The sequence below is a fragment of the Cebidichthys violaceus genome, unplaced genomic scaffold (genome assembly GCF_023349555.1).
Source record: "Cebidichthys violaceus isolate CVI_PGR_0920_01 unplaced genomic scaffold, fCebVio1.0.p SCAF_7, whole genome shotgun sequence".
Taxonomy (NCBI): domain Eukaryota; kingdom Metazoa; phylum Chordata; class Actinopteri; order Perciformes; family Stichaeidae; genus Cebidichthys; species Cebidichthys violaceus.
Window position 1 is genome coordinate 11,016,897 of NW_027176927.1, and position 26,839 is coordinate 11,043,735.

At 41.8% G+C, this 26,839-nt stretch overlaps 2 protein-coding genes across 2 annotated transcripts; both read right to left on the minus strand.

Moving 5' to 3' along the window:
- Positions 1–785: 785 nt before the first annotated feature.
- tmem147 (transmembrane protein 147) lies at positions 786–8,657 on the minus strand. The gene is made up of 8 exons (XM_068736071.1): positions 8,559–8,657; positions 7,599–7,701; positions 7,076–7,145; positions 6,856–6,921; positions 6,598–6,734; positions 6,413–6,497; positions 6,080–6,201; positions 786–1,598 (listed from the first exon to the last, which is right to left on the minus strand). The coding sequence occupies exons 2-8, from the start codon at positions 7,673–7,675 to the stop codon at positions 1,478–1,480; spliced, it is 678 nt and encodes a 225-aa protein (XP_068592172.1). The 5' UTR covers positions 7,676–7,701; positions 8,559–8,657; the 3' UTR covers positions 786–1,477.
- A 2,323-nt stretch (positions 8,658–10,980) lies between these two features.
- Positions 10,981–22,326, minus strand: gapdhs (glyceraldehyde-3-phosphate dehydrogenase, spermatogenic). Its single transcript, XM_068736199.1, has 11 exons — positions 22,276–22,326; positions 14,872–14,931; positions 14,205–14,301; positions 13,708–13,814; positions 12,996–13,086; positions 12,780–12,898; positions 12,568–12,649; positions 12,297–12,448; positions 12,003–12,165; positions 11,596–11,693; positions 10,981–11,464 (listed from the first exon to the last, which is right to left on the minus strand). Exons 2-11 carry the CDS (start codon positions 14,898–14,900, stop codon positions 11,395–11,397), a joined length of 1,008 nt encoding a protein of 335 aa, XP_068592300.1. The 5' UTR covers positions 14,901–14,931; positions 22,276–22,326; the 3' UTR covers positions 10,981–11,394.
- Between the last annotated feature and the right edge of the window lie 4,513 nt (positions 22,327–26,839).

A 26,839-nucleotide genomic window follows, 5' to 3' on the forward strand; every position in this document is an offset into this window, starting at 1 on the left:
TGTGTATTAGGTAACAGCAGAGCCTATTGTAGAATGTCAATAACAACAGCTTTGTTAGACTCCGGGGACCCCAGCTGAGAGAGGAGGAAGAGAGAAGCAGAGCGAGCTAAACTAGCTGGAAAAGGCGGTGACGGAGGAAAAACATGAGGGTTAACAAGAGGTGTGTTGTGTGAAGGTAGAATATTATATATTTGGAGCTAAACCCTTGTGAATTCAATCTAACACAGCTTAGATTTGATTATTTTAGAAATAAAGATTGTTTACAGAATTCCCTAGTGGACTGAATATTTTTCTCCTACTCTGATAATTGTAACAACTCACACATAACACTTTTCAACATGGTCACTTTTGATAAACACTGAAGTTGTTATTGAAACCGAATTCCCTCCTGCCGATTAACCTCTTTGTCCCCCGTTCTTCAAAATTCCTTTTATATGTTTTCAGTGACTCCCTCAGGTGTAATAGTAGAGGTGTGGGAACAGAGTGAGAACTTCTGACCATCTATCTGTAAATGGCATAAATACACTTGAGCTGCTGCAGTGAGCCACACTATTCGTGGATGTGATAGGCAAACCAAATGCACGACTTTGTGTTCAATAAACTACACCTTATATAAATTGGGAGATAACAGTATCACAGTAGCAGATCAACTGATATGCTCTCAAATATTTAAACTCTAGCTTTATATTAGTGAAGATTAACAACAGTGCACAGGTCACAGTTTTACAGGTTTAAAAACAGTTTTAAATGATTTTCTTAAATATGAAAGCAAGATAAGACAAAAAGACGTAGTATTTATTTTAATGTCAAAATCACAGATGCTTACAATTCAACATGATGTGTTCATAATGCTGACAGGACTTCAGTTTATTCATACAGCGGGCCTGGTTTTTAGTTAAATCTTTAACACAAATGATTAAAAAAAATCTTGCTACAGTTATGTTTCAACTTCTAATAATAACTTGTATATAAATAAATTGATAAATTGGTGGACACACAATGAACTATCACTGTCAGTCACTTGTAATAAATTCACTTTACTATCTACTCTAAGCATTTACTCTGGCTCATTGGACAACACATAAAAAAGTGGTCGTTCTGGTACAAAATTCATCCTTTAACAAAAACCAACACAGCGTAGTAAGCCAATCATATCACAGAAGATTCCTGGAGTCACCACTCAACCTGCAGCTTTAACTGGTGGACTGAAAGCAAACAAAGCTTCAGTGCATGTCTTCCATCAATGGTCTGTACAGACGGATAAACCTAACCGGAAGAACTGGTTAGCTCACCAGTTGGTAGCTTAGCCTTGTTTTAACGACAGACCAGTCCAGATACCCAATATTAACAAGCACTTTTTTTAGTAGTCTTTCGTGTTGTACGGTGATACTCAAGACTGAAAAGGTATCAGGACAACCCAGGTCCAGTCTGGACCACAGAGGCTGTTGCAGGCTTAACGCAGGGTGCTGAGATGTACTTAGTTGCTGTGGACCAGAGTGACGAAAAGAAACAGTGAGCAGAGAGAGATGGCACCAGTCAGCACGGCTTTCACCAACAACACGGTCCAACTGCCCAACAGGAAGACATGGACGAATAACCTGAAGGCATGACAGAGATGAACACAATGTTAAGAACAAAACAAAACAGTGCATGACTGAAAACATCCATCAGAGACTTTAAAAACTCCAATCTCTTCCACTTGTTGGTGCATTTGTAAGCCTCTACAGTTTTCAAATAATTTCAGGTAAATAAAGCACACAAGTAAACAGGCACGTATTTATTTGGTGGTGGCATTTTGTCACACACACACACACACACACACACACACACACACACACACACACACACACACACACACACACAGTCTCTTCCAGCCACCAACACGGTGTTAAGATCCGTTTACGCTACATGGCACTCAACGTGAGGCACGAGTAAAACATTACAAACCTCGGGTTAAACACCAAGGACCCAAAAAACATGACCTAGAAAAGTCTTGTTAAAAAGGTAAGGAGTAGAAGCTTTACTTAACCAATCATCAAGTAAGAGTGTTAGACATGGGGTGATACCTTTAGGATTAAGGTAAGAGTAGGTAAAACTATAACGCGCTAACTGTTCTATACTGTAGGCAATCATTATACGAATCCGTAGAATTCAACATAAAACAAGGAGAAGGAAACGGAAGAGCTCTCGTTATCCAAAACAAACAGATTGTAATACCAGAAAATGAAGCGCACAGGATTTTGTTGACTCTCCACCAATCACTCGGTGACATAACCTTTCATAAATTAAAAGAGAACTTTAATATTATGCAAAGAAGATGCGAAGATTGCACGATAAAAGGCGGCATGCCACACATAAACTGTGAGATGAGACATTAAAACTCATACAACTGGAGAACACTTTTCAGCTGACGTAGCGGGATCTTTAATCAAATCTACCTGTATATCCTTCTCGTGCCGCCCCCGCGAGAACTGTCAGCAGATGCATGGCAGAATTTTTTACAGGCGAAGCCCTGTTGTCTCTCAGAATGGATAACGGGAGACATTTAAAAAATAATACAGTCGCAAACCTATTAGAACAAATAGGATGTGAAATAACCTACTCAATGCCATATAAACCTGAAATTAAATAGGAACTTATTTATGTCTAAACTAGTTGCTTATATCCCTGACAAATCTAACCATAACCCCCCTCTATTAAGACAGGGGATCAGGTGTGGGTAGACTGAGAAATTAAGAAATCAGTGCAGCCAACACAAACAACTTGCGAAGGCACAGACGAAGTATGGCTGAGGGATTAGATTATTCAATTTACCACCCACTCACCAGATGCACTGCCTATGTCTTGTCCCACGGAGGACAGGACAGGGGAGAACTCAAATAGGGAGGGTGTTAGACCCTTAAAATCCCACTGATTATCTCACCTGGAGTGAATATATCCCAGGAAACTGTAATCTGTGAAACAGCAATAGCAAAGATAATATGGCAGCGAGTGAGATCAGAAAGAAATAGCCTGCCAAAGAGATGACAAATGCAGGATCATGTTGACTCCTGTAGAACAGAAAAGGGGATGATGAAACTTTATAAAGACACGCAGTTAGGTGATTTTATTGCAGACACCTGGCAGCTGTGGAAAAACGTAGATAGGCTGTTTAAATACTGTCCTTGCTCCATTATTATTATTGCCCATATCATTATTATTCCGCCCTCAAACTCCTCACACTTCACCCCGTAGGAGAAATAGATCAGAATCTCCTAGAAAAAGGAGGCTAGACACCCCACTGCCAACTCCCATTGCCCCCGATCAGACGCAGAATGACGAGGACCCTAGTGCAGATGCAACAACGTATTTGCAACTCCCTCTCCCACACTCCCCAGCTCCGGCCCCGGGCCCCACAGAGCTGTAAGGTGGGAGGGACAGCTATCAGCACAAAATAGGATAAGCAGGCCAACTAACCGCAGAAGTAAAGTTCAAACTTGGAAACATCATGACCCACATGTACAGTCAGGTCCATAAGTATTTGGACTGTGACACAATTTTTCTCATTGCTTATTTACACAACCCCAATGGATTGGAAACTAATCAGTCAATATGTGGTTGAAGTGTAGACTTTCAGCTTTAATTCAATGTCTAAAACAAAAAAATCACAATGACTGTTTAGGAATTACAGCTGCTTTTACACAGAACACCCACATTTTCAGAGGCTCAAAAGTAAGTAAAAAACCTAAGCTGTATCTAAGAAAAAAGAAAAAAAAGACGGATAACAGTGGAGTTTGTTTCAAGGGAAGAAAAAGGGAGGGCTGTTAAACACCTTCACTAAGCCCTGTAAAGCCCTGTATAGGAGCATTTCTGCTGATAATAATAATAATAATAATAATAATATACTTTGGATATATCACCAAAAAGGTGATTAATTAAAAACCAAAGAAAAAAATATGTAAACTAGGTTTACCGTTAATGAGTCTATTAACAGCTTGTGTTATAAATCATGCATTGGGAGAACCTATAATAACTAATTTACTTATGTTTATCCATACAGAGGGCCAGTCAAATAAAACTTGAATCTCCAGAGGACAAAAAGCCAAGAAAAAGGAGAGGCCTGAAACAGTCTAGACCTGTTATTGCAGGCACCTTATCGGCACTAGATCAAAGAATCAAAGAAGGCCCGCACCAAAACCAAGAAGGGAGGTATTGTATCGAAGCCAGAGCCCTTTAAAAGGCCCAGTAGAATTCCCTGTAGATTGGAAAGAATTCTCAGATGAGCTCAATTTAGATACATCTGACTACGACTTCTCGAAGTTCTTTGGTGAGTGCAGAGGTCGCATAAATGGGAACTGCCCATGTCTAAACCTGTTTTCTGGCCTAAAGTGAGATACATGCTGCCTGGGAGAGACACCAGAGCATGTGTGGAGCGGAGATGGAGTGTGGCAACATTCAAAGACATGAGAAGGTGTTCCGCCTTGAGCCAAGAAAACAGTCCGATGGATTCCTGCGACCCCTGCCGTCCTCGAGATCGGGAAAGCTGCCTCTGAGGCTTCGGATGTGGGATCACCTCTGTGGACTGAGCTGGTGTGAAATGTTCGTGTTCAGCAGAGAAGGACGACATCTGGAAACCATGTTCCTGGTTCAACTGAAAGGCCTAATGTGCAGCAGATGGTTCGGTTCCATCAGGACCAAACCAGTTACAACCAGTTACATTCTGTTGCTAACTCTGGTACAAGATATTGCCTGTATTTGTGACGCATGTGATTAGGGGAGGTACTAATCTCAGAGTAGAAAAAAAAGAAGCAGAAAAACTGTGAAATTGGACTTTTTCTCCATCTGTAGAGAAGGAAGAGACTTCTTTAACAGACCCTTAGGGGTCTTACCCCCTCAGAGGTGGAATAAAAGACAAAAAGAAACAAAACTCACAGTGAGAGCTGACTGAGAGAGAGCCTGTTAACAGTAGGATTGTCAGCATTAGTTTTAGTACCACTGAGATTGTTTCATTGAATTGAAATTGTTATATATGATTGCTTTGGAAAAACTTTAATAAAACCACAGCCTTACCATTTGTAAGTGACTGGATCCAAACTGAAGACTCTGGTTTTTTAGATTAAGTTACCCTCTTCCCCTGTCTGTTAACCCTGTGATACAGAAGTGACGACTGACTCTACCAGAGGAGTACCCTGGGTGAAGACTTGGCAGTGTTAGTCATAAAATGGTGAGAGGTTCACAATAGGCAATAGTAAAGTACAGACATTCTACATAACTATTCATACTGGGTGTTAGGGTTGCATCCTACTGAGAGCGCCTAGGGCGTACAAGACTCTCAGGAAGACAATAATTCCAAAAATCCTAACGATTCAGCTATGGGGTGAGATAAAAGGCTTACGGTAATGTTCTGACACCTCCGGGAGAAGACTAACCCATGCAAGTAGAACAGCCGTTAGGAGTGACCACCGTGTTAGGTAGACAAGCCTGTGCCGCTTTCCCCGGGGCGGGATCCGTTCACGCTACAACTGACAACACAATGAACCCTTTTACGAAATGGATTCATAAAATGCTCTGCTCCTCTTCCTGTTGATCTCTTATTCTTTGGCAAAACATCAACAACCTTTTAGAGTTCTCATGATTTAATTAGCAATGTGTGCTAATAATACATTTTAAATCAAGCAAAATAGGGAAAATGTGTAGGTTGTTAGTTAGACATTTTAAGTACATCAAGTGATTAATTTGTAGTTTATTTTGTATTGTATTTTGCTATTCATATGTTGCGAAATCATTACTGCTCATGTTATTGCTGGTAACTAGTGCCATCCTGTGGTTCACAAAATAAAGTGCAGCCACCACATAGGCGGTCAAATCAAATCAAACCAAAACTGAATTTTCCTTTAAACAAATACCTTTTTGGAAATATACTTAACCACTTTCCTACTCTCTCACACCACTCTTCTCTCTTTTGTGTGTACTGTGTGCATTATGTCTGATGGTGTTTGTTTTGAGCATACAAGTGTGTGTGTGTGTGTGTGTGTGTGTGTGTGTGTGTGTGTGTGTGTGTGTGTGTGTGTGTGTGTGTGTGAAAGCGAGTCACACTCACTCCATTAAGAAGGCCTTGTAGACACAGAGAGCCAGCAGCACAGTAACGGGAAGCCTGAAGCTCTTCGGGAGGTCATATCGTGTGAACATCCACACCACTGCTGCCATGGCGATGTAGTGGACCTATAAACACAGAAAAACAAATTAATTTATTTTTACAAACGCAGGTCCCATCATATAAACATCACAGATACAACGGAAGTATAATATATCAATAGACAGAGAGAAAGAAATCCATGATCCTGAACACAAACTAATGATTCTATTGTAATAGTTTCTATCGACCATTGCTCTCAACTTTGTGGGTGTGAAGAAAAACTATTTAGCTACTCACCAAACTAATGTTGGAGTCAAAGCTCATCTGGATGTACTTCCAGTCAAACTCAATCCCTCTGGCTCCGACCCACAGAGGGAGACACCTGGAGGGCCACGACAGGACACCAACAGTGAGATTCATCATTTTTTTTATAAACACACAATAATTTGACAAAGTGAAGCTAATGTTTCTGTGCTGCTCACCTGGACATCACAAGTTCTGCTGTGGCCCAGCCCATGGCGGCCACCATGATCTTGTACTCCCCTTTACCAGCATTACGAGACATCACGAGATGGAGACCCAACAGGTCTGCCAGGTCCACTGTGGCCTTCATGAACTCCTGTAAAGCAAAGCCAAACACCTTACAACCTCCTACACAAACTGGTATTCTACTGGCTTACTTTGTATATCTAATTATAATACTTCACAAAATCTGAGTGTGAGAAAGTACTGACACTCACCCCGACAAAGTCATAAACTCCAGCTCCTCCTTCCCATGTGGGGAAAAATGTAGCTAGGAACAGCATCTGAAACAGAAACACACAAAAAAAAAAAAAAAAAAAAAAAAATGTTTACACACTCCAGAAAACAAAATGACGGCATAGTTTGTGCTTTGAGATGTTATCTCCCCTGCTCAATGTTACGGTGAAGCATCATTTAATCACCAGAAAGCTCACACACCTTACAGAGCTGGACAAACAGGTAGGTCGCTCCAGCCTGGACACATCTCCAGAAGGCATTGTACTCTGAACTAAAGTTTGAACACACAAACACAAAGGGAAATGTAAAATAAGGAGGCACAGAGACAAGGCGGTCCAGGCAAAAATTGACAATTTGGGATACAACACTTTGAGACTTCTGTGCAATAACGGTGATAGAAACAAGTTAAAGTACTGCCAAATTCAAGAGCACACTACACAGTGTTAAGAAGATTATGTGTGACTCCTCCCAAACCTCTGACATTACTAAGCAGATTATTTACAGACTTCTTGGGTCTCTGAGCATGTGCTGCTACAACATAGGAATACAAAGAAACAATGAAATAATCATTTTCCAACGTGATGCAACACAGTGTTTTACTCTATCTTGTACTGTAACTATGCTTCACTGGCCATTACTGGACTGGTGGATATCACACACAGTATGTACAGCATGCATTAGTCACCACACATGTTGCAGATCCCTGATTCAGACAGACACTTACAGGCCACTGCACTTGTATGTTATAAAGTAAGGGAAATAGGCCAGGGCAAAGCAGTTCCCGAAGTGAAACAGTGTCATGATGTCTGGTCACAAAGCTCAGCTCCCTGGAGAGAAAGAGAGATGAAGAAGAGAGGACTTCACGGACTGTTGATACAACAGGACACAGGTTTTTTTTTTTAAATCAGATTTTTTAACACTGACATATTTTATTAAATGTCAAAAATAGTGAAAATCACAACTTCTTAGAGGCCAAAGGAGACAAAACAATGTCTTGTTTTGACCGACTAACAGCCCCAAACTTAAAAATATTCAATTTACACTCACTGCCATCTAAGACAGACAAAGCACCATATCATTGCACTTGAGAAGCTAAAAACAGATAATCTAACGTTAGCAGCAAACTGTAAATCAATTTCTAAATTGCTGCTGGTTGATCCGCTAATCGATTATTTGATTGATTGTTTCAACACGTATATGACAATTATTTGTAGACACATTCATTATTTTTTTTACTTCTTGATTTTACATGTTTATGTCTACTTAACAACAATTGTAGCCTACTTTATTATACATCAGTTTCGGAGGATGCTACACTGACGCCTGTGCCGTGTCGAGCTGGAGCTACATTGACACAAACAGGCTAACAGGCTGATTTACATTGTTTACAAAACAATAAGCAGTCTGTCATCGCCACGCAAAATGTATAGCAGGTGTATTTTTTACTTTGTTTAAAGAGCTATCTCACAACGTTAAAATAATTGAGGAAATGCATAATCTGAGCACGAGCTGACGTTAGCTAAACTAACGTTACAATCCTGTCACGAGACACGTTTCTGTATCTAGAGGTCTCGAGGACACTTTATCTCTGTCGTGTTTAACCTTAAAGCTGGTCTTCATTAAGCTACCATTTAAACAGTAAGGCAGCAACTGTAAAACAGAGCCGTTCAGTGTCAGCACTTACTAGGGTTGAAGAGCTGGAGAGAGACAGGCTGTCGTGCTACGGGCTGTCGAATGATAAACGGAAGTAGAGTTGGCTCAACCTCGAAATGCGTCCGACTACACCAGTAGTAATTTACCAATAAGTTCCACAATATGCATATGCACACACGAACACGCGTCCACACAAGTGTCCGTGTGTGTGGATAGGATTAGTTTAAATATGAGTCAGTTTTTAAGTTATGGATAATGAGAGAACATTGTCTAACATGTATGTTCAGCATGTCCAACCTTGTTATCCAATCAAACTTTTTTCGATTGTTTTTATTAGAAGTGAAATCTCTATATTTTAATCGGCAAAATGTCCACGTGAATAAGAGACAACCATTGGTTCTACTGAGCAGCATGCTGTAGGTCAGCTTAAAAAGTCAAATTTACAAGTGGTCAGAAACACTCAAAAGGTGGAGTGGTAAAAAAACAAAAAAAACCCCACAATGAACCACAGAGTTGACTTCGCTTCAATTTGCTTTCTGTCACAGTACATTAAAAAACAAATGACTAGGAAAAAAGTTAAAAAAACAAATAAAAAAACCAAAGTGGAACCAAATCAAGTCATGTGTGGTGCAGTGAAAGGCTCTGTTCCTCTCACTCTGAAATCGTAATTCAAATGTTCTACATTCAAAACTGTCCAGTCTCTATGCATGGATATTCATGCCCATAGTTCGGTGGCACGGCAGAGTGACTTGAAGAGTAACTTGGCCAAGGCAGGACAAAAGTAGAAGGGAAACATTTCTTCTATATTAGGACGCAACCTTCATGCAGAGTCTTGCTGCAGTAAGCTAAAGGAGGCAGCAGGAGGCTCTGAAGATCCCCTCCCCACCAACGTCTCCTACAGAGAGTGAGGAAGAGGAGATAGTTAAATATTGCAACAGTGGAGTCACTCTCCCTCTCCTTCTGGAAAGAGGGTACATCCCAAGTCTCTTAATTGTTATTTCCTCGCTCCTCGATCCTCAAGCTTTATATTTGATATGTTTTCTGATTCCGTATCTGGTTTAAATATATGTTCATCGTAGACTGAACAACAAAAGGACCACAAACAACTTTCTTCATTTGTTAGAAAGATTTGTCTTTTCATGATCTGATAATTCCCTCAATAACTTTTATTATGGATACAATTAAAGTCAGAGAGAGCTGGAGAGACAAAACACTTTTTACATCATTTATCATCATTTCATTCAGTCACGTGAGGCTGATCATACATGAGTTATGTCATTTAAGATAAACCATAATCATATTCTGGGTTATTTAATAATCACGTCACAGTCACAATTTCAAAACGTACAGACGCAAATAAGTCATAAATATGACAAACGCATTCTGCCGTAGAAATCGACCCTGTACTTTTAAACAGAAAAAAACCTCTACAGTGATGATTACTGTGTGTCTTTATTAGTTACTATTATTAAGTACAGTGATCACGTGTGCAGACACAAACGATCAAAAGTCTTTCCAGCTGTTAAAGCCGACTGACAGCTGATCACATCAGCTGTGATCAGCTGCCGCCGTCATCAGAAACAGACGTCGCTTCATGTGACGCTTCAGAGGAAAGGAACGTCTCATATCTCTATAAACATATTTCCTCGTTCCTCTCTCCTCTCGTGGTTTCCTCCATGCATCCCTGGTGGGAGGGACTAAGACGCAAAGAAAGGAGTCAAGTGAGGGAAACGGGGATGCAATTAAGAGACTTGGGATGTTCCTAGAGACTGCAGCTGATGTTTTCATTGAGTTGTCTACCCCATAATAAAGTAGGCTAGATGTTAGAGGCCTGTTTTTAAGTACAGAGGTGGTAAGTGAACTGAGAAGAGAGAATTTGAACTTTTCAATAGATGAACACTTTTCATCTCACTTCTCCCCCTTAAAATCAATTTCTGACTGTACCATTATTTTACATACTTATTCATAATTATTAACTTTTGTTTCTTTGACAGGTGATCGTACACAGGAAATGGACAGGAAGAGAGGGATATATGAACCATGAAGTTATACGGTATGCATCTTAGCAAGATACTGGGAACAACTAGAATGCCCCTTTTTTATTATAATGCACATTTTTGGTCATAAATATAGCTGATGTCACCATCCTTAACACTGACATTTTGACAGCGCCGTCCTTCACTATATTCAATAATTATCTTTCTGCCCCGACAGGTGACCTGGACACTAAATGACATGAGATGTGAAAGGAAATATTAAGTAGAGTATCAAAAAAAAAAAAATTTTTACTAAAATGATTAGAGATTCATAAATCTTTAAAGTTATTGTGCTCCATGTTAATTAAGATTATTAATAGAGATATTTAGTTATTTTTGATTTGTCTGACAACCTTTTTCTACATTTCAGTTTCACAGGACACAGATAAAAAAAACAAAAACAGGAGAACTTGAGAGTTTGAGTTTTTTTCAAGTTTTATTTCTTTGTTTCATTACTCTTTAGCAGAGTTACAGTAGCTCTGCCACTCAGCTTCCTTTCCACTGGTGATGAAACCTTTAAAACACACAACAGGGGGATGGATACAGTAGTTACCATAGCACTGAGCAGTAAGGACACATCTAAAGTGGCAGTGGGAGATGGAGAAGGGGCACACAGAAACAAATACTGTCACTGACCGATCGTCATTAAAGGAAAACACAGATCAACTCAGAACACTCAAACACACGGTGGCTGCTGCCTACGTATACTGTAGTAGAGCTAAGGGCTGTGATGCTATGACTTGGCTATGGGTGGCGCCTGTGTGTAAAAGAGAAGGGGGGGGGGGGGTTGGGGTGGTCCCTTTCCTGACTTCCTTTTTGGACAGGCAGTGTCTACTCCTTGGAGTGCATGTACAGCAGCAGGTCAGCGACACGGTGGCTGTAGCCAAACTCATTGTCATACCTGGAGAGAGTGGGAGCAAAAAGAAAAAAAAGATATTCATTGTTCGGTTTAGAAAAAGATAAAAACTGCGTTGGCTAACCCCTTACTTCCTGTTTTACATGTGTGACTAACCAAGACATTTGAAAACTAACCAGGAAATGAGCTTGACGAAGTTGTCGTTGAGGGCGATGCCGGCACCAGCATCAAAGATGGAGGAGTGGGTGTCTCCGATGAAGTCAGAGGACACCACCTGCAAAAAACAAACCCAGCTACATGTCAGAAACACTGTGGCGGAGCCAGGTACAGCTGAGGCAATTCATTACTAACTGCAAAATACAATCACAGCCATTAACCGGTCATATTTTTTCAATTGAATGAATCCTAATTAACAGAAATAAATGTAAATATCCATGCATCTCAATTGAATGAACAAAAGCACATCACCAGGCCTGAACCTCTTTACCCCACCCAACCCTATCCCCACTAACTTACATGTTCTGGCATTATTACTAGCCATGCATTTGCTTTACAGTACATGTGAAATAAGTTTGGGTGTTACCTGGTCTTCGGTGTAACCCAGCACTCCCTTCATGGGCCCATGTGCGGCCTTCTTGCAGGCTTCCTTAATTTGAGTGTAAGTTGCAGGCTTGGACAGACGGCATGTCAGGTCCACCACTGACACATCAGCCACTGGCACCCTGAATGCCATGCCGGTCAGCTTACTAGAGAGGGGATGGACAAAAGAGATATTGGACCTTTGTCACCATCCGTTTCCTTTTTTGTTCTTAAGCGCCTGGCCACAATTGGCAAAGGTGCATCTCATCAAGAAGATAACAAATGTGGTCGCTCGTACCCGTTGAGTTCGGGGATGACTTTGCCCACTGCCTTGGCGGCACCAGTGGAGGCTGGAATGATGTTCTGGGCGGCACCGCGGCCATCACGCCAGGCCTTGGCACTGGGACCGTCCACCGTCTTCTGGGTGGCTGTGTACGCATGGACTGTAGTCTACGGAAAGGAGCGTCGTATTGCACAAAACATTAGTAACTCTTGCACACGTATACAGTACCATCTATTAAAACGTCCATGTCACAGCAATGGCTGGACACAGATTCACTGTGACTTACCATGAGAGCCTCCTCAATGCCAAAGTTATCATTGATGACTTTGGCCAGGGGGGCCAGGCAGTTGGTGGTGCAGGAGGCATTGCTGTCAACAGAAAGACAGACATGGTCAAAAACTATCAGATTCAGTTCTCTTGACATACAAATCTAGGAAGAGGTTTGTGAAAATCAAAAATGCACACTGAATGCATGTCCAAAACCAAAAGGTACATTACCTGACAATGGTCATGGAGGAGGGGTCGTATTTGTCCTCGTTAACTCCCATGACAAACATTGGAGCATCGGGTGAGGGGGCGGAAACAACCACGCGCTTTGCTCCGCCCTGGATGTGAGACTGTGATCGGACAGGAGAGAAAGAGGGCACGGGTTAGAGACCGGACCGTCTGTGCATTTGCTTTTGTATTTGTGAATGAGTGTATGCGAGTACATACAGAGGCCTTCTCCACACTGAGGAAGACGCCGGTGGACTCAACAACATACTTGGCTCCAGCCTTGCCCCAGGGGATCTCTGCTGGCTTCATACTAGAATCAGAGAAGATCAGAGTCGGTCTAAGATGAATGCTCATCACTGCCATTTAGTCGTTCTTAAACTTGGCATTGATATAGCCAAGTAACACCAAATTACTACTAAAAAAAAAAAAAAAAAAAAAAAGTACTACTTTTCAATTAACACCGTGGGATTAAAGAGTCTGCCAAAAAAGTAGACAGTGAGGATGAAAACAATGAGGGACACCTCACAATTTTACACTCAATGCTCAAAGAGGAACAGGAATGTTGCTTCTATAACACTCCTTTCTGGTGTTGCCTTTAGCAGAGAGGAAGAGCCATTATTGAAAGGACTAAAACAACAGCTGGTAAAACAGATGAGGGGGCAGCACAAACCCTCATTCCATTGTATTGCATCACTTTATACTAAAGACCAGGAGGTGAAACTGGCATTAAATACCACACCGTAAAAATGTAATTGAAAAATTCAAACTGATCTCTTAGACAGCACCGTCTATTACGGAGACCTCGCCGATACAATTAAAATTGGACTGAAGTGGCCTTTAATTAAATAATTCCCTCATAATACATCAGCTGGCCTCACTGAAGCTTGTGGCCACCTGTTAACATCCACCACTATACATCTTCCTCACTCACCACTGGAACACAGAGATTTCTTGGTCATCGACGATGAGCTTGCCGCCTTCTTGGGAGACCTCACCGTGGTAACGGCCGTGGGTGGAGTCATACTTGAACATGTAGACCTAGGAGGCAAGAGGGAAATAATGAGGCGATAAGAGCAGGTAGGCAGAGGAAAACTTCATGATAACACTACAGTATATAATTTCATGCACTCAACTTCATAATCTTAAAACAAATGCCTAAACAATGTTTTGATTTCCTGAGAGTCACTGCTGTGATCTGAAGCTCGTCATCTGAATAAAGAGTTCAGGTTAGGTGTTGATACAACGAGTCAGTTTTCTGTTTGGTATTTTGTAAACCAGGTTCTTTCACAATACACACTGCATGCTTGAATCTTGTTTTCCTATCCAATATATAAAGTGAGTAATTAGGAGGATTTAAATCACATACACCGGATGCTCCACTGGAATTTAAATACTATTTAATAATTTGTAAGCAAGTATGAGTCTCACCATGTACTGCAAGTCGATGAAGGGGTCATTGACAGCCACAACCTTGATGCCTTTCTGAAGGCAAGCCCTCAGGACCAGACGGCCAATACGGCCGAAACTGCAGAGTGAGGTGGGGGGAGAGAGATTAATAATGGTTGTTTTGGGAATGTGGTGGGAGACTTACTCAGGTTGCCGAACCACTCCTGGGACCTCACATGCATCCTCCAACACAACCTCAAACTGATCTCAAGTCATTGCAAAAATACAAAATAAAGGCCTCAGCAGAATATCATGAGTTCTAACACACCTATATTCCTGTAGCTCCACTGCTGTTAAGCTATGATTGATGCAAGCTGAACTCTTTTTATTGTTAGAAAAGTTTTCAATTTGAACTATGACCAACAACTTCAAGACTTTTATTGTGAAGTTACTTGGTCATGGAGCACTTTTGTTTTGCCAGATCAGTGCGATATATTGCTTTTAATCATCTTTTGATAAAAGTCTATTTGTCAATGAAGGGTAATCAAAACTATTTCACCCTCAGAGAAAATGCATTTCACACCTCATAACCATTTGCTATTTATCATAACTTGTTGTGGAATTAATAGACGCCCATCCTCAAAATATGCTTCTGACATCCTATCCCAGTCTGAGTCCCATTTTTAAAAATGTGTGCGTTTTAACTCACCCATTGATTCCAACACAGAGGTCTGACATGGCTGCTGTTGCTTGGGGGGGATTGATTTACCTAGGAGAAACAAAAACAAAGAAACCAATGACATTAAAAAGACTAAAACTACCGAGTGATAAAAACAGGAAACTGCATCCAATCTCAGTTAAAAATGTCAAATGATTGTAGTTTAACAATGTGACAGCAAACAAGTTTAAATACATTCAGTATACATGAGATACTGACTGAGACATGAAAATGCTCTGTGGAACAAACTTTTAACATCTGCGTATGTTGTTATTTTCTTTTGTAGTGTCAGCTGTACAGCAATGCTACAATAACATGAAGGAAGACTGGTGGTAGCAGCAGCTGCACAGCAGACAGGCGGCGCGACGCATTTGCACAAAAAAAAAAAAAAAAAAAAAAAAAAAAAAAAAAAAGGTGAAAAAACACCCAGCTGGCACAGTATTTGGTGTGCTCCTGAAGCTCACATGACAAGAGGAGCTGGGTGCTTCAGCTGAAGTTAGAACAGCAGACTGCAGCTGTGAAAGTTCGTTGTCAGTGATGGAAAAATACAGGCTGCGAAACACGCTATATGTGCATCTGCTGCAGGGCTGGAGACGTGCTACCCCATGCAGGGACATGTTTAGAAAACAATGGGTGAGGAGGGAGGGAGAAAGTGGAAGGTGCTGGTGTACGCAACAAACACAGACTTGTATGCAGAGTGAACAAAGAGGAAGCCTGGCCTCGACTCAACTATGTGACCTCCTTTTCCTCCGCTTTCCGTGCTGCACACTCATCTGCCTGATTCAGCTCTCCACGCCTTCTCTGTCCTCGCCTCCTACTTTTCCAGCCCTCAGCTTTTACTTTGCCGTCCTTCATCTGTCATTGTCAGCAGGGATACGCACATGCATCGTATTTAGCTTTGCCTGTGGGCACCGAAAACAACCTGAAACTGTGGCCAAGATTGTATGTGTGGATTAGGTCGCCAATATGTTCTTTTAGAAATCAAGCAATTGAGCATTATATTTAAACACCTAACAGCCGTTTGAAGTCTAAATCTAAAAAACAGAATTAATCTATGAACTCGTTTAGGGTTCATCATTGTCTAAACACTTACTCATAGTTGATCAGATAACTCACTGACCAGGTGATAGCCTGACCAGCAGCTAGTGTGTGAGTGTGTGTGTGTGTGTGTGTGTGTGTGTGTGTGTGTGTGTGTGTGTGTGTGTGTGTGTGTGTGTGTGTGTGTGTGTGTGTGTGTGTGTGTGTGTGTGTGTGTGTGTGTGTGTGTGTGTCAGGCGGAGTAAGTAAGGGCAACGCAGATCGTCCTTGAGACTGGTTGGTTGTCATTTTAGACTACTGTAATCTCCTAATCTGGTTGGTGTGTGTCCCAGTGGGGCGCATGTAAGACAGGATGTCGATCTGGTGAAATGCATTGTGGGAGCACTTTAAATAGACTAAAAAAGGGGCAACCAGATTAGGCTCATCTCTCACTCACACACGCTCTGGAACATGAATAGCAGATAATAATTTGGAACAATTCCAACCTGGATTTATTCACTTGCTATTAAGCACAAATAGATGCTCCATCTCACTGGAACTGTCACCTGATGTGATGCCAGTCAAAAATCTATTTAGTGAGCAGTCTGCCACAGGTTCAAGTGTCAGATCTCTCACAGGGTCATTTGAAGAGTATATTGTTGAGCACCATTTCTTGTGTGCCTTTTGTAGAACCTTCCTTTCAGAGCAGACCAGCCATTTTGTGTTCTGCTGCTAGCATCCATTATACAAGGTCACACAAGAGGAGAAAAAAAAAAAAAAAAAAAAAAAAAAAAAAAAAAAAAAAAAAAAAAAAAAAAGAGCGAGAGAGCGAGAGAGCGAGAGAGTCTCGCATTACTATGTCTTTCCTCTCCTTTATACTCGGTTCCCACCATTACCTCCTGTGCATTCACAAAGCTCTGTTGCCGCCTTCTTTCCTCTTTCGAGCTCTCCTTCCTCTGGTCGCCTGTACATTGTTCACCATTTGGCTTTCCTTTTCTCTGCTAACCTCTCCATTTTCTCTGCACAGAGCAGTTGCCCTGGGTTTTCCCAACATAAAATGGCTGTTCTACTGACAGATGATACTCTTTTGAAACGGAGTGGGCTGTTCTACTTCCCTAAAGCAGGATGAAGGTCTGGACAAAGACTAGTGGCGCCACATAAGGACTAAAACCAAACGATGCAGATCCAAATGTGAAGAATTAAACAACTTGGCTTTTTTTACTGTGCACAGAAAATAGATTTTAATTTGTTGTTTGGATTAAAAACTATGAAAACGTGAGATAGGGCATGTGCACAAGAGTGAGTCAGTCTGCACAACATGTACTTGGTGACACTCCCCCCTCCATGTCAGTTACTGTTGCCTAGCAACACTGTGGGGCTTTGGCCAGTCAATGGGAAAAGGGGGAGGGGTTACACCAGGCAGACAAATTAAACCCTGCTGCAGAACCAGTGTACTCTGATGTTGCACCACTGTTCAGCTTCCAGATTTAGTGATATTCATTCTCATGTAGTTTTGCCACTTTGGTTATATCCCTGCTACAGTATAGTTACATTTTCCCATGCTTTCATGTGCAGTAAACTATCTATGCCAACTCCTTAGCCAGCAGCTCTTCCCACTTCACCACACAGTCCTGCCTCTTTCGGCTGCAGACCAATCAGCACACACACTCTGTGGTGACAATCACACAGACCGGCTCACAGAGACAGTATTGTGCAGGGCAAAGACGTTACATGGCGTTAACTGCAGTTTGCAATCTGCTGACACTCATTAAAATGTAGGAAGAAGAGGCAGACAGACGGCCAGACACTTGGCGTCGTAAGCTACCTTTCTGGTCAAAGCGAGCTCTCTTCAATGGTGAATTGATTTATGACCGATGTGAGCAGAATACATGATTTAGATTTATGAGGTGCATCAAATTCCTCTTGTGATTGGCGGGTCAGAGAGCAGTCAATCATGTCCATCTCTCCGTTCAACATTCCTCCCTCACTTCTGTCTCACCTCCTTAGTCCATACTGTACATGTCACAACTCCTTTTTCACCTGCCTGAGATCAGACCTACGAGTCAATCACCTGGCAAGGGGTGGTGCAACCATCTCTTCTGATTGGTTAGACAACGGGAGGAACAGAGGAAGAAGCTTTAACAGTGCTCAATCTTCACTAATGAGACTACTCACTCGTCTAGTCTACCTAGTTCTCTCTTCAACCATCAACCCATCCATCCTTCTACTTCTTGTTCACTCTCTTCTCCTGCCATATCTCACTTTGCCCTTTAATTACGTCCCTGGTTCAACCGTCTCTCCTTTGCATTTTTGGCCCATTAATATCCCACCTCCCATCCCCCTTTATCCCCCACCCAAACTAATCATTAAAATTCAACACCCTACCTCGTCCCCGTCCCACTCTTTTGTGTGCCTGCCCTCCATCTGAGCTGTGACCCATTTTCCTCACAAACAGAGTTTAACTGTGTTGGGGGGGTGCAGGACAGGGTCGCCATGCGAGTGTGCATGTACAGCGGAGGGACCACTGGGGGAAGGATGACTCACAACTAGTCGACCACAAAAGCAGGCAGCATCAGGTGGTGAAATCTTAAATTTAGATAAATGTCTGTTGGACAAATGAAAGGAGAGAGCACTACACTGCATTTCTCTTCTGATGTGAAACAAAACACAGGTTCTTCTTTTCCCTGTTGTACGTCAACAGTCGCAGCAGAGCACTTAGACACAGTGTCGACTCCGGTCTAACCCTTACATGGACCCGAGTTTGAGGGAGCGCGGACAGACTACTATACATCTTTCCATCAGTATAACGTTTAACATACGGACAGGACACGGACTAAATAAACCATTCACAACGTTGTTAATGGTGATGTGAGAAGTGTCTGATCTACTTATTCAGTATAGAATCAAGTGGCTGTATTCTAAAGTTGTACCAGTAGGAGAGTAAAAGTACAACTAAGCTAAACTCAGACAAAGCTAGTATATTCAGTCTTTGGGTCGCCTTAGTTTGTGTATTCATTGGAAATTCTACAGTGAGTGAATGAACTCACTGACTCTTCCCCCGCTTCACTCCCTCTTCCTTCTTCCCTTGTCCGCCCCTCTTCTCCATTCAAACCTTCCTCCCACTTTTTAACCACACCCTCTTTCTCTCCAGTATTTTTCCACTGCAGTGGGTTGATTGGCCAGAGGCCAAACCGACTATCCAATTAGGCCACGTTTTCTCTAATGAATCAAATACATCAGAGACTGAACAATAAATGACGGTTATATACCCTTAAATGCACACAGTAGTGAGGTGGGGTCAAAAGTTTCTGCGTTTAATTTCAGGAACTTTTTTCTGCTCATCAGTATACCTGTTTCCTCCCTCCCTTCCTTCCTTTTTTATAGCCTCATCACTGACACGTCACTTTGCTGCCGTAAATTAGTCAGTTAACCGTCCAACATCATCACGTCACTAGGCAGACACGTACTAAGCACAGCACCACAGGCTGCATGTCCTACTCGGCATGAGTAGGACATGCAGGGACAGACAGACAAGTTAATTCACCTGCGGCCAATTAACAGGATCAGCAGATACTGAATTTATACAGTTTCAACAATTTAAAAAGCTTTAGTAATTATTAAAATAAAAGATAAGGCAGTTTTATAAAAGTCGCAGTTGTATGTTGCACAGGTTAAAGACTTGTCCGTCCGTCCGCGCACACACACACACACACACACACACACACACACACACACACACACACACACACACACACACACACACACACACACACACACACACACACACACACACACACACACACACACACACACACACACACACACACACACACACACACACACACACACACACACACACACACACACACACACACACACACACACACACACACACCATCATCATCATCATCATCATCATGAATTAGTAAAAGGTGTGCTGTATCAAACTGCAGAGGACTCAACAGGAGAGAGCCGACACACACGCGCTTCTGTGCAGTTTTAAGTTGCGATTGCCACCTCCCTCTATACCATGCTTGCTTGAACGTGCAATTTTGAATAACTGCATGAAAAACCGATGCCTTATAACTGGCAACCGTTAGGTGTGGAGTCACTCTGGAGTTCCTTCTGTCTGACACACATCCTGGACAAGATGGCTGGTTGATAAGTCATCTGAAGAGCATAATGGAGAGGGACACTCATGCTTTCTCGGCCTGGAAACAACCACACGACCTTAAGGTGGAAAACTTGTGTTAATCTAGAAAAAAAATAATTAAATAATTCCCTGCAGAGAAAGACCGTCTGTCCAACATGACTAGCACATCGCAGACACTAATCCAATAGATCTAATGCATTTGTTACAGCAAGCACCTGAGAATCCAGTCCATATCTATGAATAATGTAACAGAGACCCCATGGCCTTTCCCTTGCATACATCATGAGTTGCTTGTGTGTCCGTATCTTCTTAATATTATAGCTGTAGCTCTTGATAAGCTGGACTAACGCATCCTGTGCATTGCTAGTGTTCTCCAGCTAATCACTTTGGCTAATAGGTTACACCTCGCTCAGCAAAGGAGGCAACAGGTCGGTAACCCAGTCACTGACATTTCAGGTATTTTGCCGACACCCTGATCTGCACCAACTACAAGAACAGAATGAACAGCAAAAGTAATTATGAGCAAGCTAATAACTTCTGTGCTTCATATGCAGGGAGTCTAAAAATAAGATTATATAACTCAGAACAGGCACACTGTTCTTTTTGACTACAATACTTAGCATCTCCCTGGCAGCACTGTGCTTGTCATTAGTGACCTTCACTCATCCAGAGCTAAAAGAAGGGACCCCCGGTCAATATGGAGATGAGGATAAAGATGAGCAGCTGGTCAGCATCAGGACTGCAGCTCTGGGCCTGCAGTGAGCTTCCTTAGCTGGAGGCATGACCTTCAACAGTGAGACCAGGCCTAAACATGGCTGCAGCTACCACACCTATGTGAGACAACTGAGAGCAACTGCAAGCAAACAGTGATTGTCACAATTATATTATAAATAATACTGCATAAACACATTAATTCTCCCTATTGAACAAGGTTGACCGATTTTTTTTTTTTTTTTTTTTAAATTAAACCCTTGTTGCACCAAAATACTGTATGGCTGATTAGGTGGCTTAATAAATTCACTGCAGGTGTGTGGTAGTGTTGCTTTTAAAAAAAAAAAGAAAAAAGAAGCGCAGGGCTCTTTGGAAACCCCAACAGGTCTGTCGAGTGTCAAACTGCGACAGAATAATGCGACACTCCGCTGCCTCTCTGCCCTTCGAAGCCATCACAGGAAGGCTTTTAGCATTTCGACGTTTAATAAAGCCAAGGTTATATTGGCTTCCATCACTATGATCTCTGCTGCCCCTCATAGCGAGAGAAGGCTGTAATTCAGCTCAGAAATATAAATGGCGCAACGACGACCGACTTCATCATGGAGATCACAGGAGGCACGTCTCCACTTATGTAAACTCACTCGCCCAGGACACTGACTCAGGACGATGATTAAGGATTGCAGGCAAATTATAGCTTTTACTGCGCACCTATTTTCACTCTAACCGCATATCTACCTACACAGGCCGTTGTTACTGCTATGAGAAACACGGAAATACATGCATTTTGTGTATAGGGTTAAAAAACATGTCGACTAATCCACTTCCGCAAAGATGCAGCAGTAGCTGCCAATGTCACGTTAGCCGCTCAGGAAGACAATTTAGTTTCAGATGAATGAATCACACATTATGAATGGGACACAGCTCGTATATGCAGATTATCTTCACAATGGGCGTCATTCGCTGTCATTTCAAAGCTAAAAGGTTTGATGTCGGCTATGCGATGCAACCTAACGACTCAGAGAGCGTTACGCAACGACCGGCCTCTCTCCAGACCTCAAGGCCGTATCCTCTCCCATCCTCGCCTCCCTCTTCCTGCACCATTAAAGCGTTCATCCTGCGAAAATGAGCCGTTTTACAAATAAATGAAACGATATTCCACTCTCTCGTGCACTAGCGCCATTTTAAAAAAACAATACGTGGCTGATTAAAATACGAAATTCCTGAATAAGGCTATAGGGGTGGTCACTGGCTCCCGTACATATTTTACTGCTATTAGTAAAAGCCAGCCTCCGGAAATATGAGATGCATTTAACAGTAGATATGCATATTGCCATTAGTTAGTGAAATAAGTTAATGTATGGCAGACCTAGATGTGTGCACCGACAGATAAGCTAACGTTTGAGACTGTAGCGGAGGCTGAATCGTGTGAAATACAATTAAAGTCCTCATTTCGTGTATTCCAGCCGTCACGAGGGCCTCGACATGTTACACGGTGAGTCGGTGTGGCGGCTTACCTTTCGGGCTGATGCTTCGTGGGTCTGTGTGCGCAGTCCACTGAGCAGCCTTCCGCTTTTATACCAGACACGTGCCTCCGGGGAGCCTGGTCGCCATGGCGACGTGACGTCATGTCCTCCTTCGCTGCTCGGCTCCATTCGGAACGAGGTAGTGGTCACGCGCTCTCGCGGCGGCTGCTATAGTAACTAAAAGGATGGAGCCCTGATGGTTAGGTCTTTTTTTACCATCTCGTCCATGAAGACCCGAGGGTGGTGTCGATGATTAGAGATAATATTAACTAGAGAGAAACACAGACGAGAGATCAGAGAGACAAAGGCAGACTGGCAGGATGCCAAAGAGGAAGTACTGGAATGATGAAACATTTTGTCCCATCCCCACCATGCACAGAGTTGGTCACGTGCATGTGATGACATACTGAGGAAACGCAGCTTGATGCATGGACATCCTTATTTGTAAAAGGCAGAGACACGAAACTAACAGCTGTAGATCACAGTGTGTGTGTGTGTGTGTGTGTGTGTGTGTGTGTGTGTGTGTGTGTGTGTGTGTGTGTGTGTGCCTATAGATGCAGCACTGTTATAAAATAAATCATAAAGCTAACATGTCACATTCCTATGGAGACAGGCTGTTCTGCTGCTGAACTGGTTTTATAGTATGCATGCACGTATAGGGCCTATCTCAATATAAAATAAAGTACATACCAATACAAATCAGATTAATAGATCATTAGATTTAGGATGAATTGTTCTAAACTATACTATTTCTCTCTTTTTTTTGCGTCTCCTTTCCCCTTTAAACGTCACAGCACGTGAGAACAAGCCTACGTGAGGGAGGGTGCGTACAAGTGTAACATGGGAAATCCCTGCAGTGCAGTGCAAGAGGGAAGGATCGCTCGTTGACCAACATGATTTACACACACTGCACATCCCGTCTTACATTTCGTCATCCTTGATTGCCGTTTTATTTCCACAGTGTACCACAAGATTATTTGTATATTATAGTTTGTTCGAGATTTTCATTCAGATTTTTCGTCTGAAACCTTTTTCACGAGATCCTTATTATCTCATAATTGGTTTATACTTTTTATTTGATCTCTCAAAGTACTTGATGCAGCATCTAAATGAGTGTACGAAACTATCAGCGTCCTCTATCTATCTATCTATCTATCTATCTATCTATCTATCTATCTATCTATCTATCTATCTATCTATCTATCTATCTATCTATCTATCCAATAATGTATGCATAACATTTAGTCAAATTTTAGAAAACATGATCATTTTCAGGTCATGCTCACAACTTGTTTAAAGTTTAAAGGACAGAATACAATCAAATCAGCGTATATAGTTATTCTGAGTGGGCTATTCAACAATTTTCATATTTCAGCACGATCCCAGGGTCCGCTCAGTACCAGAAGTGAAAGTATGGCGCCATCTTCTGGACAAACTACCGTGCTGCAGCTTATTGTGCAATCTTCCTGTTAATGTTAATGAGCTTACATCAAGAGAAGCTGTCTCTTGTGCCTTTTCCTCACAGAACAATGTACTGCATGCAGCACAGAGAAGGTTTTAGGATGTTTTTCTAGAGGACCTGTGTTTTTTTTTCACAGTGGAGCTCTTATGTTTGTGGTGCTCACTGCAGTGGAAACATTTTATTTCATCTGTGAAAAATTTGGGAAAGTGTTCAGATCGGTAAAGACAGCAAGTTGTGTTATGTTTGGTCTGACCACGCACTGGGTCTCACCACAAAGAGGCCATATTGAAATACTAAACATACTAGACGTTTGAGGGTCCACCATCAATACATCTATTTTTCATATAATTCCCCATTTTTGCCTTGTTTTTTGTGTTTTTCAAATGTACACAGTAGAGTAGGATGAAACAGAAGAGTGACTCAACTTGAGAGCCATTTAATTACACTTCATATGCATTCTCTTTGTGGTAAAGCAGAGCGTGAAGTTGCCCTTACAGTAATATAGCAGTATGAGGGAACGTTAACTGATGGTCAGTGTTTGTGTCTGTTCACCTTGAGCTGAATCTAATATGTTTATACTATCTAAGAGCAAATAATAGAATAGATAAATAATATAGCAATTTCAAATGAATGCACAAAAATGTGTCGGGGTAATTCATTTATCAACTGCTAAATCTCTTTTATATGAAGTGGAATAATTATATGATCATTTCGATGGAAGGCAGAAGTTCTTAAGGCTAAGGATGATTCTCAGATATAGTCAATGTCATGTGTGCGTTGTTTAAGAACAAAGCTTTTAGTTTGAGGAAAAACCGTTGCAATATCTTTAGCGCATTATTTTTCTCTTTCGTTATTTCTTTCCTCCACACATCATAGATTATGTCTTGGAAACAGAGAGCACCTGTGTAGCAGAACAAAGTATTTATTGATATTTAAACTTCCTTATATAAACCGTCAGCTGAATTGAGCCCCGAGCCAAATCTGTCATATACACCTCCTACCACTACTTAACAGGAAATTTAGGTCTGAGCGGAGGTGTGTGGGGGGGTGGTGTGCAGATGTGAATATATATGAGATTTCAGGCTTTCCCTCATACACAACATTGGAAAAACAAACCATTTGTCATTATAATTCAAACTTTTAAAATAATTTCCATATGTTCCAGTTATGTCATGTGTTTAATAGCCAGAGCATTATGCCTAATTTTCACGTTTACATTACTCCGTATGATTATATCTTGTATATAGTTTTTCTTCACATTCTCAACCCACTGAAAGTGATTTAAGACAACGCTAATGCTGTGGGCTTGAACAGTTCAACACACTGAGCCCATGGTACCATTAAAACAACCTCCTGACCCCCTCAGGCAGAGAGCTGGCCCTCTCTGATAATATTTTCATAGGCTGTGAATTATAAGTGTTTAAAGGGGCACTAATCGCAGAGTTACACTCATGCCAAGAGCTGCTGAGCATCAGTAAACCACGAAGTCTGGATAGAGAGCCTAGAGGGCCAGGTTTGAGCCAAAGTTAAAACATTCATTATAACAATTATTTTTTATGGCATATCTGCCTTTTAATAAAGTATACAGTGGAAAATGAAAGAAAGGATGGGAAGGATAGGGGATGAAATACAGGGAAATCATCTTTAGTCAGATTTAAACCTTTGACACCACTTACACATAGCCTGTGCCTGGGGCTGCAGCATTTCCATAATTTTCCAAACTGTGTGACAAAAATGGTGGAAGGTAACGGTGGCCAAATGGTGAGACAGACTGCCTGAAGGTAAGGGTCCTGGCTTCAAAGCTTGGGCTGGCGGAGTGAGATTCTCCCTTCTGAACAACAAACATTAAGATTTTTGTGAACAGAGTTTTACCACCGTATGGAAGATTTTAAATGTCCAAAACAAAACAAAAAACAACACAGAAATACAGTGAAATACAATAAATACTGTTAACTGAATAGTTTTTCATTGTGTCATGAATTTTCCATGCCACATTTAAATCAAATCCTAACACAGAAAACAAAGTGAGGAGGTGTATTGCATTTCAGTGTTGTCCAGCAGAGGGCAGCACACTTCTGCCAATACTAAATGCAAAACACTGTCATTAGTTTGCATGAGGATGTGTAAGAAAGCCTTTTCCTTTAAAGAAGACGCATCAACAATTTTAAAAAGTGTTGATGGCTAAGATATTAGCATTGGCTAGCTAGTGTTAGCCTAGAACAGCTGATCTAATAAAGGAGGATAGGTTAAAGCTAAGAGATGGTGTAGAGTGCATCAAGTATCAATCAAGGAATCCATCGGCTATTGGTCGGATGATTTTACCCTGGGGTCAACGTACAGTACTTCTGGGGTTCCGGTGTAGCCAGCGGAGATCTGGATATACCGGGGCCAAGACTTCCTCTTTGGTGTGCCGTTCATTGTTTACAGTCCCATTAGCAACTTGAGAGGTGAGAATGGAGTTGGAGTTGAGAGATGACGTCTTCAACTGAGTTACCTCACAAATCAGGCAAGCTAATAAAAAGCTAAATTGCTGTCAGACGTTAGCCGACGGGTTCTTTGATTGTATTTTGGTCAATGCGTTCTGGCCCTTTTCCTCTCCACACGGACTGTTTACCTCCATGCAACCAAAGCCAGCTGAAACGAGATCGGTCAATACTACTCAGACTACAAATGGAGCCCAGAACATTTTCAATACCAAAATCTTGTCCCTTTGCCTCCAAATTCTGCATTGATATGCAGATATCTGTTTACATAGATTAATCAAGCATGTCCCAGGCCGATACAAAGTATTCTCACTCAGAGAGTGAACAGGGTCCAAAATCTAGATGATGGAAAAGTCCAGTGTCTGTGTGGATGCCCGGGCTCTGGTGGTTTGGTTGTGTTGAAAGAAACTTCTCTCTCAGCTGCTCTCAATGTCCTCCTGATTCACCGCAGCAGAAACAACAACCTGGAGCAACCTAAATGTGGAGGAGCTGCAGGACCTCAGATGAACACTAGAGTTGTCTGCCCATACGGAGTAGATCGACCAAACATGCAAGTGGGTGAACAGCATGATGGCTACCTGTGGTTGTATCGATTGCAGCTGTATATCAT